This window comes from Pseudochaenichthys georgianus, chromosome 21 (assembly GCF_902827115.2).
Source record: "Pseudochaenichthys georgianus chromosome 21, fPseGeo1.2, whole genome shotgun sequence".
Lineage (NCBI taxonomy): Eukaryota > Metazoa > Chordata > Actinopteri > Perciformes > Channichthyidae > Pseudochaenichthys > Pseudochaenichthys georgianus.
In genome coordinates, this window is record NC_047523.1 from 28,085,107 (window position 1) to 28,097,573 (window position 12,467).

Consider the following 12,467-nt stretch of genomic DNA (forward strand, 5'->3'; position numbering starts at 1 on the left):
TAGAAAAATATTGAAATCAAACCAAAAGTGGTTTACGCTACAAAACTGTAAAAAGGCCAGCAAAAATGTTAAAGCTGTACTTATTTTTATCTAATGGATATAAAATAAAAGTGCATTTAAAAAGCAGTGAAACAGGTTTTCTGCAGTCTTTAATTCTACAGAACATGCTTTGTCCTTTTTGTGTTCCTCAATTAGCTTTATTATCTCCAAATGATATGGTGGAGTCATGTGATACTCTAGTAGGTAGGTGGGTAGCTTTCATGTCTGCTCCAAAAATAGCAGACTCCAATCTAATCATTCAATCATGACCAGAGAAGGTCACATGATTTGCTCCAAAATCTGAACTTAGTCACTTATTTCCAAATGTTGCTTCATCCTTGTTGAGGTGGCAGTATTTATCTATTTTCTAACACTTTACAGAAAGATACTGGTTCATAATTTGTATGTGTGTATAAGCTGAGTGTGCAGATATGGGTGTGCAGTTAGTATTTTAAATCTGATTTGGAGTTAATAACTAATGATTACAATGATTCCAAAATACCTTTTTTTAATGATTAGACAAAACGGTGCGTTTAAGTTGATTTCACCGCCATTCTGGGAGATCTTTTTCTGATGTGGGATGCTTTACTTGTGTTTGATATTGTTGGAAATCAAAAGCTTTTATTCTATTTGTCTTTTTCAAAACAATCACTGTTGATGTGGAGCAGCAGCTCTGTTACACAGCCTGAATCTGTCAACACAAAACGTCATATAGATCAATAGCTGAAAGCATCCAATAATCAATGGTCATAATATATTTTTTCGCCAGCATTTAATAGCATCAATAATCTGTAGCTCGTCCAAGCTTTCCTGTTTTCTGGTCAATTTAATTTGGTCTGATTGATGTTCATTTAGAAATGTACTCATTGAACCTTTCACATCCTTCACTAACCTCTCTGTCATCCAAACCTAATCTCTTTGTCCTCGTCTCTCTCCCTCAGACCTCCAGATGGATTACTCACTGACAGATGACTTCTGTAAGAACCACTTCCTGGTCGGGCTGCTGCTCAGGGAGGTCAGTACCGCTCTGCAGGAGTTCAGGGAGATCCGTCAGATAGCCATCCATGTGCTGAAGAACCTGATGATGAAACACACATTTGATGAGCGCTACTGCTCCAAGGTAAGCCGAGGCTTCGTACCTCCATCTCTTGACATCTACTTCTCTTCAGTGTTTGACGTGTGTGACCCTGAGATATTTTGTTGAGATGATTTATTTGTTTTGCAGAGCCAGCAGGCCAGGTTGGCCACCCTGTACTTTCCCTTGTTTGGTCTGCTCCAGGAGAACGTCAACAGGCTGAATGTGAAGGAAGTATCTCCATTCACCGTCAACCACTGCAACAATGTAAGGGCGCCTCCTAGTGGCTTCTTTTTGACATTGCATTTTAGAATGCTCAGCAACACACAACACATATCTGTCAAAAATACAGCAATGATATATATGCTTTTAGCACAATAAAGTATATTCAGTTATTTTTAATAAACACTTTTTAACATCTGCATCATATCTTTTTAACAGTTTGGATTTCATTATAACAAAACAAAGGGTTTCTTTACTAGGCCATACTGAATCTTTAAAACATTAATCTGCTAACTGAAATGACCAACCAAAGACATGTTAGGACCTACGGAGGCCTCATAAGACCAACAACTTATATGTATGTACTAGTTTTCCATTTCGTAATACATCCCCATATAATATGTGTTTTTCTTTAATCATTAAACTGTTGTTTCTCCTCAGAATGGAAAGGATGATTCTCTTCTTACCAACATCTTGATGACACCTCCCAGATCTAGCACCTTTCTGGACACCAGCTTGCACAAAGATGTTTTTGGAGTCATCTCTGGCACATGTGAGTGGACAGATGATCCTGAAAATTAATAAATATATAACATTTTGGTTTTATGGAAATATAAAACTGCTCTTTTATGTTTTTGATAGCGTCACCTCACACATCGTCGACGCCCAACATTAACTCTGTTCGCCACGCAGACTCTCATGGCTCACTCATCAGCACTGACTCTGGAAACAGCCTCCATGAGAAGCACAATGACAAGAGCAACTCCCTGGACAAGGTAACTCCCAGAAAGAGTCATTTCATACAAAATGTATTAGAAATCAATTGTGACATTGTTTTCAGTGTGCCTTAGACATAACAGAGGTCCCCTTGTTGTGACAAAAGTACCCCAGAAAGTCACCTATTGTTAACTTGTACCATTAACTCCCCCACCTAATCTGGTCGTGGCAGACGGAGAAGTTTTTACGGAGACACTCTGTCAATGTCCTGCGCTTCTTTATGGAAACTGATGAGTCCATGCTCTCCCTGCGCTCCAAGCGTGTCACCGTGGACTTCTCCCTGCTTTCTGTCCCCTGTGTGCCAGAGAGCGCCCTGCAGCCCGTCATTTCACTTCAAGTACAAAAGTCCTCATCTCTCTTAGGAGTGTCCCATCTGGGAATGTTAGAGTGTGTGTGAGTTTCCTAAACCCTAAGCCCTTTCTTTGCCAGATGATTCTCAGGCGTTGGCCTGTTTGTTCTCTGGTGCCATAAAGCAGAGATTCTGTTCAGGGCCTCACAGGGTTTGTTTTTGCTTTTTTTCCCCAGATGTAGATAAGCATGCAGAGTTAAGGGATTTTCCCCTTTTGAGTTCCTCTCACGTGTGCTGTGTCATTTTTCTGCTTTCACTAAAGAACATCCTCAACTAAATCTGAGAAGAAGTCCTTTGAACACAAACGATGTTAACTGTCACTGTCTGTGTTTGTGTTGTTTATCTTCTATTAAACATCTTCTGTTTTTACATGCGGAAGATGCTGTGTGTGTAAAGGCTAAAGGGGAAAAGGAGGACACTCAAGTCATGTGTTATTATTGCTCACATTTAAATGAAACTGACTCCACCACAGCTTTATAGTTTGTATCCACCTTTCCGAGAAAACTATCTTTAGCCCTGAAGTAATCACTCTCCAAAATAAGAAGCCGAGGCCATGTCCTCATGCTTTCCATTCAATCATCCCCAGCCAGTTTCATGGTCTAGAGTAGACTAACTGCTGGCAAAGGAACGTGCTTGATGCGTGGCCAACCCCTCGCTGTGGTAGAGCGGCTGCTCCACTGCTTTGGTTTTTCTCCCTCCTCTCTGCTTCAGCTGGGAGAAATGCTGTTTGTTTTCCACCAGCAGTTTTTATTCCACGATGCATAGAGCCCTGCAACATCTGAGTGAATGACAACTAGTGTAGTTTGAGCATAGAAATCCCAGGCCATCAGAAAAAACACTCAATGTATTTAAATGCAATACAGGTTCAAGCCTCAGTTGTCTCTTGATGTTGGACAATTACCACAAAACTGGATATAAAATCTTAACATATTTCTAATTGCCATGGAAAATTCCCTTTTTGAAGATCACACAATAAAAACTCCCATTTAGTTTCTGTAGACAGAACTTGTGGTTTATCTTAAAACAGCAAAAGGAGAAAGACAGAACAAAGAGCCCTAAAACAATAATATATTTATATCTACAGTATCTGACCCTATTCTTTGTCCCTCAGAACCAGGCTGCTTCAAACCTGGGCAGTTCCCTGCTGCGATGTGATAAACTGGACCAGGCAGAGATCAAGAGCCTCCTCATGTGCTTCTTACATGTGCTCAAAAGCATGTCTGAAGGTAACATCTCTCTCCTAAATAAATGCACTCACCATCTTTCTGTCTTGATATTTGAACACTCAACTTACTCGCATGTCTACATTAACAAAACGAATTGTCTCTTCAATGTCAATCTGTCTTTTTCCAGATGCTCTGTTCACATACTGGAACAAGGCTTCACCTGCTGAGTTAATGGACTTCTTCACTCTAGTCGAGTAAGACGTCTACTATTGCTTTCATGACATTGTGAGTAAAGCTTATGAAAATATTGTGACTGATTTTTCACTTTCCTTTTCTTTCAGAGTGTGCCTCCACCAGTTCAAATACATGGGGAAGAGATACATTGCAAGGTAATGTTGTTGTTAGAATCTGGATCATTAATGTAATTCTTGAAAGTCTTTTTAAATCAAATGTATTGATTGATTTACAATGAAAATGTAATTCATATTATTAAAAAGAGATTCTCCACAATTGTTTCAAGAAAACTCCCTGGCAACTCCAGCAATAGTAAAAGCGCCTTGGATGGAAACTGCAGTTCTAATAGATACATATTATGATGTCTTTTTTAAGATATATATAGATAGAATACCATAACATAATGATACAAATAAATGAAATTATGGGGTCCATTTAAATGTCTATGTCTGACATGATGTAGCTACTTATTTTCTTCATGTTAAATCACCCAGTGTAAAACGATTCATAATGTGTGACAAAGGGTGTGACTATTCATAATGTGTATGTTGAGTGTTTATAATCCAACACACACACACACACACACACACACACACACACACACACACACACACACACACACACACACACACACACACACACACACACACACACACACACACACACACACACACTGTACTGACTCCACCATGGGGGAGCTCTGGCCTCCCAGAGGGCTTTGGGTGTTCACTCTCTCTAACCTCCCACCACTCTTTCTATCTCTATTCGTTTAAATGCTGGCAAGTTTAACACAATGAAATAAAACCTGGCTCCTGCCCTCTCCTGCTTGGGTAAGACTAAAGGTGGAACTGACTCTCAACCTTAATGCATGGTGTGTTTTCACTCGACACAAGTTTCAGTGTTGTGAAACAGCAACTGGCTTTGAAATCATCTAAAGCATTTGTCTCTGTTCACCTAAGTGCATGACGTTTTCTGTAACTCACTGCTCGAATGCTGCTTCTGCTTGATGATTGAACTGCATGGAATACAATATAAACCGGACAACTTCACTGCATGATCGAATAATATCTTTCTAATTATGATACATTTAAAACTCCTAAGTTAAATATTTAACGAGACCAGAGGTTTTCAAAGTGTGAGTCTGGCCTCCCCACGAGGAGTCAGAACTGTATAAGGGGGACGCTCACTGAATTTAAGTGGAAACATATTACATTTGGTTAAAGAGATAGTTTAGAGATACGGTAGCTTTGGGGAAATGTACTATTTGTCACACTTTCCCAGGGTCAGAAGCGGTCAGAAGCTAATAAATACATTAGGACAGGCCTTTTTTTAATGCATTTTGTGTAGTCTTGTAGTCAATGGATGTGTGCATATGGGATCAAATAACTAAATCATGACTCAGCAACTCAGCAAGTAAACTGAGTAACCAAACTAAGTGAACTAAGTGGAGTATTAGACTTAGAAAAATAAAAACGTTTGAGTAGTATTTACCCTACTCAAGTGTCAAGAATAGCGTATTATTCACCCTAACCTGCTTCACTAACCGGCCATCCGTCTAACATTGTCCTGTTTCCTCATCAGGAACCAGGATGGGGCAGGACCCGTAGCACATGAGCGGAAGTCTCAGACTCTGCCTGTGTCCCGTAACAGGGCGGGAATGATGCATGCCCGCTTACAGCAGCTCAGCAGCCTGGATAACGCAAACACTTTTAACCACAGTAAGTTCTCAATACTTGTCATCAAACCTCCACCAGCTGACCACCGCCTCACTCTGTGTAATCTCCTCATGCTTTTTAATATCATCAACTTCATTCTCATCCTCTGTTTAAACCCAGCTCGCTGAAAAGGCCTCAGAAGACATACATTAGATCTAATGAGGGTTAAGTCGTGTGTGGCATTATATTGGTATTATCCACAGGGCTTAATCTCTCAATCTGTTAAATGGCATGATTTAACACAGTTTCTTTGTGTTTTCAGTGTAAGAAAGATTTCAAGTATTCTTGGAATATCTGTAGACCATGGTAAGAATGTGTCGGCAGGTTGGCAGGCAGTTTGCAGACTGGCTTTGTTCATTTGGTTTAAATTAAGAGAATGCCTACTTTATTAATATAACTGGACATTAGCCTTCAAAATCTTTCCATTCCTCTGGTCAGCACATCTGCTCTGAACCTCATTTTACACCTCATTTTCCGACCAAAAAAACTAGACCATGTAAAACATGAAGGGTTTCATTCCAAAATGAGTATTTCATAAAAAATATGGACATATTTCATTAAAAGATAATATGTTGACACTAAATTATTGCTACAATTTGTACACATCATATGTGCCTCACCAACTAATTACGATTCATTGTACAGAAGGTGTTGATTTTGTAGAGAACGATTTTTTAAGTTTGGAATGAAACTTAAGCTTTTCATCATATAATAACATTTTATAGCTTTGCCTTTAACACTCATATATACAGGTCTCTTATATTATCATATAATTTATGATATTTGAAAATGGTGAAGGTGAACCAATTACAGCTTTCTGTTTTATTTCCTTCAGCCTACAGTCACTCGGATGCAGACGTGTTGAATCAGTCTCTGCTGGAGGCTAACATTGCTACTGAAGTGTGTCTGACTGTCCTGGACACGCTAAGCATCTTCATCATGGGATTCAAAGTAACATACCTGACATTTTACTTGTCAAACATTTACTTAACTCATAAATTGAAATACAGTGTTTAGGTTTTACTAATGTATGTTTTGTATTACATTTAAATGTGATGTTCGGTTTCTGTGTTTTAAATTAGTTTCTGTAATAATACTTTCTTCCTCCACAGACCCAGCTGTGCTCAGACCACGGCCACAGTCCACTGATGAAGAAGGTGTTTGAAGTCCACCTCTGTTTCCTCCGGATCAATCAGTCAGAGACGGCCCTCAAGCAGGTCTTCACTTCACTGCGCACCTTCATCTACAAGGTGAGAAGGCGTTGATTTCCCTAGCAATACTCTGTTGTTGCTTTATGGTCTATGGCTTGTTACTGACGATCTGTCTGTCTTCTTCACCCTCTAGTTTCCCTGCACTTTTTTTGAGGGGCGCGCTGACATGTGTGCTGCTTTCTGCTGTGAGATCTTGAAGTGTTGTAACTCCAAGCTGAGCTCCATTCGCAGCGACGCAGCCCATCTGCTCTACTTCCTCATGAAGAGCAACTTTGACTACACAGGGCGCAAGTCTTTTGTCCGGACACACTTACAGGTGGGGATATATGGACTTTTGTCCCGAGGATAAAAAGAATAAATCTTTCATATTCACATTATTTCACCAAAATGATCTGGTGTTGTGGAAGACCCTGGGCCCAGTTTAACATCCCAAATAACAAACCTTAATGTTTTTTCAATCTTATACGTCATGCTTTTCCTTTTATTGTGAAATTCAAATTGTTTATTAATAGGGCCTTGAAGTGATGTACAGCAATGTTAGAAAAGTCACAGCAAAACCACATAAATGCGTTAAAATCTTTTTTTTTATTAGTTTTAAACTAAACGTTTTTTCTTAAGGTCATATGCCAAAATGCAATTTGAATCTTTATTTTATTTACGTATTCAGTCTTAAGGTCTGTGGGGTGCATTAAACAATAAAACGTTAGGACAATGTCAACAAAACACATGGGTTAAGTATAATTTAATAATGATTATAATGTGTGTCTTTCTCTTTCTTTAGGTGGTGATTGCTGTCAGTCAGTTGATAGCTGATGTGATTGGTATCGGCAGTACTCGCTTCCAGCAGTCTCTGTCGATAATCAACAACTGTGCGAACAGTGACAAAACTATAAAGGTCAGGAACTAATTGATGTGCATGAATATTTTCTGCTTCCACAGAAACAGTTGAATATGTGTATGCTTAAACTAGCAATGCCATGACTGACTGTTCCCGTTTCTGCATCCTCCTAAACAGAACACAGCTTTCCCATCAGATGTGAAGGATCTGACCAAACGCATCAGAACGGTTCTGATGGCCACGGCTCAGATGAAGGAGCACGAGAGGGATCCAGAGATGCTGGTGGACCTGCAGTACAGCCTCGCCAAGTCTTACGCCAGCACGCCTGAACTACGCAAGACCTGGCTGGACAGCATGGCCCGAATCCACGTGAAGAACGGAGACATGTCAGAGGTCTGTGGTCAATGTAGTTAGTAGTTAGGTTTGTGTTGCGTGATCAAGTACTGACTGAATTTAGGTTGTATTTGTCGAAGTTATTTTGGCTATTGTCACAGTATATGAGTGATTAGACCTACAACAGTGTTTCTCAAACTTTTTCATACCAAGGACCACTTAACCAATAAAAAAACACTCGCGGACCACCTAACTCCACAAATATCCAAAAACACATCGTTTTTCTAGAACAGATTACAAATAGCCTGATAATAGTACAAACAGGTGATGAAGGTGTTGCGCTGGGCTATATCATGCAATCGAAAGTGAAACTTAAGCTCGCTCCATTGCGGAGATATTCCCGCGAGAGTGCAGAAAACTTAAATTAACTTATTTATTTATTTAAAATGTGAAATGTTACCAATATAATCACAGACCACTAGGGGGCGCTCACGGACCACCAGTGGTCCGCGGACCACACTTTGAGAAGCACTGACCTACAATATAATTAATTCTATCACAATCACTATTTATGTTCTGATCTACGTTTTTCTTTGTTTGTTGACAGGCGGCCATGTGCTATGTGCACGTTGCAGCACTTGTGGCAGAATATCTTCGGAGAAAAGGTACTTTCATAATTTTCACTTGCATGCCATACAGCAGCTCTTTTTGTGTGTCTTGTGTGATTCTTATTTTCCTAAATTGTCTAATTGTTCAAATGTTGCCTCATCTTATTCTGTTTGCAGGCATGTTCAAACAGGGCTGCTCAGCTTTTAGAGTGGTGACTCCAAACATTGATGAAGAAGCAGCAATGATGGAGGATGTCGGCATGCAGGACGTCCATTTCAATGAAGTATGTAGAATATCATGAATTCATAGACAGTCTGTGGGATCAACATCATAACTTTATTTGATTACATTGTTATTCAGAAATATGCATTACAATGTAGCCTTGTCTTACAGATACTGAGGTTGAGTGTACTTTTTGTAACCATATTTGGAAAAGAGTATTTGCGAAGTGAATGCAATACAAACTAATTTGACATCTTATCTTCAGATCTATAATAATCCAGATTTAAAATAATAAACTATCATTGTAATAATAACTGTCTCTCTATAGTTTATCATAGATTTAGCTGACTAAATAGATACATTTCCTGAGAATCAAAGACATTTTGTTATTTTAAAATACATAATTAGTACTCTTATAATGACCATGTCTTGTGATTTTGAAATCCTAACAAGAATGATGACAAACCATTTTTCTCATTGTCCTGATCACTCACACATGTGAGCCCCACCTTACTTATCTTAATGAAGATGTGATTCTCCTCACATCCTGCAGTCCCCTTTAGTCCTGATAGAACAGGCTTAGCAGACCCAACACTTTATTTGAGTTATATTTCTGTTTCCCCTTCTCACATTCCCTCAGGATGTCCTAATGGAGCTTTTGGAGGAGTGTGCAGATGGACTGTGGAAGGCTGAGCGTTACGAGCTCATCTCTGACATCTACAAGCTCATTATACCCATTTATGAGAAGCGCAGGGACTTTGAGGTACATTTAACTTTTTATCCTCCCACAACAATCCCTACTCAGTTGTGTGTACACATTCTGATCAAACTATTCTAATTACTTTGCACAGAAACTGGCCCACCTGTATGACACGCTGCATCGTGCATACAGCAAAGTGACAGAGGTGATGCACACAGGAAAGAGATTGCTGGGCACCTACTTCAGAGTGGCTTTCTTCGGCCAGGTGAGTTAAACAACCATAAGTGTTGTATAAAGCAGAGTATATTCTGTTTACTAGGGTGTTATGTGTCCAAACAGATGTACTGATTATTGTATTTCTGCTCCCACTCTGTTGTATATCAAGAAATAGCACAATGATTAATTAGGTCGCTGGTGTTGCAAAGTAATGCACAATGACCCTATTTTTTCTGTAGTAGCATAATCACATGCAGTGGCATTTTATGATCCGCTCTAATACCCTTTTCTGCTTTTTATCCTCTTTGAAGGCAGCGGTAAGTTGTAGACCTTGCTGGCCTTTCAGAGCAGCCTGAGTCTTTGTGTGGTTTTGCTGCTGCTGTAATCATTGCATTGCTCAGTCATATTTTTCTGTTTACGATAACATCAGTCACCACTGATGCTTTCTGTTTTTGAAACTGAGCTGTATGGTGCTCTTTCACCTTTGCCCTGATACAAGTTTTTCTACTTTTGTGTTACAGATTTTAGGACTTTTAGGTTTATAAATATTTAGTTTGATGTGGTTTTCATCTGATTGTGTTCTTTGTAGATCTTGACATGATGGTCATATTTGTGAATTGGTGTGAGTTGCAGTGTGTTGAATTTTTCATAGTTTGTAAGGAGTTGTCATGGAATAACAATGAATGTATTTTCTGCTGTCCACACACCCGTAGCAGTACCACTTTACAAACACAGAGGCTAAGGTAAATCAATATGAAAGCCATCATTGTTGTTAGACTGCAGTGATGTATTAGGTTGTGTTGTGTCGGTGATATCTTATCTGTATTGCTTATCTTTTAGCCTTTTACTCCTCCTACTGCAGTGTTGTACTAATCTGAGACCCTTATGGCGCGTTTCCACTGCAGGCGTTGCTCGGCCTCGCTCGGTTTGGTTATTAGGCCCGGCTCACTTTAATGCTGCGCTTCCATTACAGTTTAGGAACTGGGGTAGTTACTATAGTAACGCAGTGTAGGCGGAGCCGTGACGTCATCTTCAATGAGCGCCCCAAAAAACAACACAGCCGTTAGCTCTTAGCACTCAGAGCTCACAGCTCTTCATATCTGTTCAGAAACTTAACAAAAGTTAAACAAGTACAAACCACAGACTACCTGTGTCATGGCGAATACAGTCGCTGGTTTATTTATGTCTGTATAGGCCGTTGTTGTGAGTGTGGACGGTCGGAGCATATATAACGTTAGCTTAGCCAAGCTCCATTTGGAAAGCACACATTTTAAAAGGGTTTTCCGCCTGCCGTGTCTGCAGACTTGTCAAAGCATTAATTCATGGTTTTTACTAACCGGTATCAGTATGTTGTTACTTCGGCATCATTTTGAAACGTGTATTACAATTAAATCACGGTCAAATATGTTCATCTTGTTGTAGTTGTAGCCCCCTTGCCAGCGATTCTCTCTAGTTTAGCATACTCAGCCTGGTTGTTCCTGGCCCTAGAACCACGATTTAGTCGGGCCAGAAAAAAGGTGAAAAAGTAGCCCCGGGCCAAAACTAGGCCAAGTGGAAGCGCAACCAAAAACGGGCCCCGCACGGTTCGGCACACTTAAAGCGAGCTGCCCGCTGCAGTGGAAACGCGCCATTAGAGGGCTAATAGCAGGATTCACCTATCACTGGGTCAATACTGGATTCACCCATCTGTTCATGGACCATTTACATACAAGACTGATCCAAGTGCTCCCACTGATAGTGTGAAATCTGTGCCCCCACCTGTGTTCTTTACTCTGTCTCATTGTATCGAACTGATACTGGTTGGTTTCTTGGAGTGGACTTTTCATTTTTCCTGTCTCCATGCTTGCACATTAGATAGAAGGTTGTGTGGATCCTGACGATATTTCAGTCCAAAGCTACTTGGTGGTAAAAAGGGGTCTACCATTTTATTTTAGCAAATTGTTTGAATGACTCTCCATCCGCCTTCCTTGTTTGGCTTGATGTGGTTTCTTTATATCTCTTTAAATAGAAACAGTGTTTGTTTTTTACTCATGTTGGCCATTTGTTTTAGGGCTTCTTTGAAGATGAAGATGGTAAGGAGTACATCTACAAAGAACCTAAATTCACTCCTCTGTCAGAGGTATCTCAGCGGCTCCTTAAGCTGTACTCTGACAAGTTTGGACAGGAGAACGTGAAGATGATCCAGGACTCTGGCAGGGTAAGATTTTGAATGTGTGATGAGGATTGACTTATAAGATTATTAAAATGCAGGACTGATCTGTTGTGATGACTCGATTCTCTGCAGATTAACCCCAAAGACCTGGACTCCAAGTATGCATACATCCAAGTGACACATGTGACCCCTTACCTGGAGGAGAAGGAGGAAGTAGACAGGAAGACAGACTTCGAGAAGAGCCACAACATCCGCCGCTTTGTGTTTGAGATGCCTTTCACCATATCAGGCAAAAAGCAAGGCGGGGTGGAGGAGCAGTGCAAACGCAGGACGATACTAACCAGTAGGTAACCTTTAAATATACTGTGGGTGGCAGTGGTACATAAGCTTTTAAACGGCATCTCTTGGTCAATCAATCAATGTTTATTTATATAGCCCAGTATCACAAATGTTACATTTGTCTCAGTGGACTTCACAGTTTGTACAGAATATCAGTATGACAATACGACACCCTCTGTCCTTAGACCCTCACATCGTACAAGGAAAAACTTCCAAAGAAAACCCAGTTTAAAGGGAAAAATGGGAGAAACCTCAGGGAGAGCAACAGAG

General features: G+C 40.1%; 1 protein-coding gene across 9 annotated transcripts in view; it reads left to right on the plus strand.

Moving 5' to 3' along the window:
• LOC117467085 (dedicator of cytokinesis protein 9) overlaps positions 1 to 12,467 on the plus strand; it is an 80,330-nt gene that overhangs the window by 63,489 nt on the left and 4,374 nt on the right. For 3 of the 9 annotated variants that reach the window (XM_034110671.2, XM_034110670.2, XM_034110672.2), the window contains exons 31-49: positions 981 to 1,159; positions 1,265 to 1,381; positions 1,778 to 1,889; positions 1,979 to 2,112; positions 3,574 to 3,688; positions 3,816 to 3,882; positions 3,970 to 4,017; positions 5,444 to 5,580; positions 6,413 to 6,528; positions 6,690 to 6,827; positions 6,922 to 7,104; positions 7,570 to 7,683; positions 7,804 to 8,019; positions 8,567 to 8,624; positions 8,745 to 8,851; positions 9,431 to 9,553; positions 9,642 to 9,755; positions 11,757 to 11,903; positions 11,991 to 12,201. In XM_034110671.2, coding sequence (XP_033966562.1) covers positions 981 to 1,159; positions 1,265 to 1,381; positions 1,778 to 1,889; positions 1,979 to 2,112; positions 3,574 to 3,688; positions 3,816 to 3,882; positions 3,970 to 4,017; positions 5,444 to 5,580; positions 6,413 to 6,528; positions 6,690 to 6,827; positions 6,922 to 7,104; positions 7,570 to 7,683; positions 7,804 to 8,019; positions 8,567 to 8,624; positions 8,745 to 8,851; positions 9,431 to 9,553; positions 9,642 to 9,755; positions 11,757 to 11,903; positions 11,991 to 12,201 — 2,436 coding nt within the window. Of the gene's footprint in view, positions 1 to 980; positions 1,160 to 1,264; positions 1,382 to 1,777; positions 1,890 to 1,978; positions 2,113 to 3,573; positions 3,689 to 3,815; positions 3,883 to 3,969; positions 4,018 to 5,443; positions 5,581 to 5,839; positions 5,884 to 6,412; positions 6,529 to 6,689; positions 6,828 to 6,921; positions 7,105 to 7,569; positions 7,684 to 7,803; positions 8,020 to 8,566; positions 8,852 to 9,430; positions 9,554 to 9,641; positions 9,756 to 11,756; positions 11,904 to 11,990; positions 12,202 to 12,467 lie in introns of all 9 variants that reach the window. The other 6 variants (XM_071207068.1, XM_071207067.1, XM_034110673.2 and 3 more) reach the window with 2 other exon arrangements.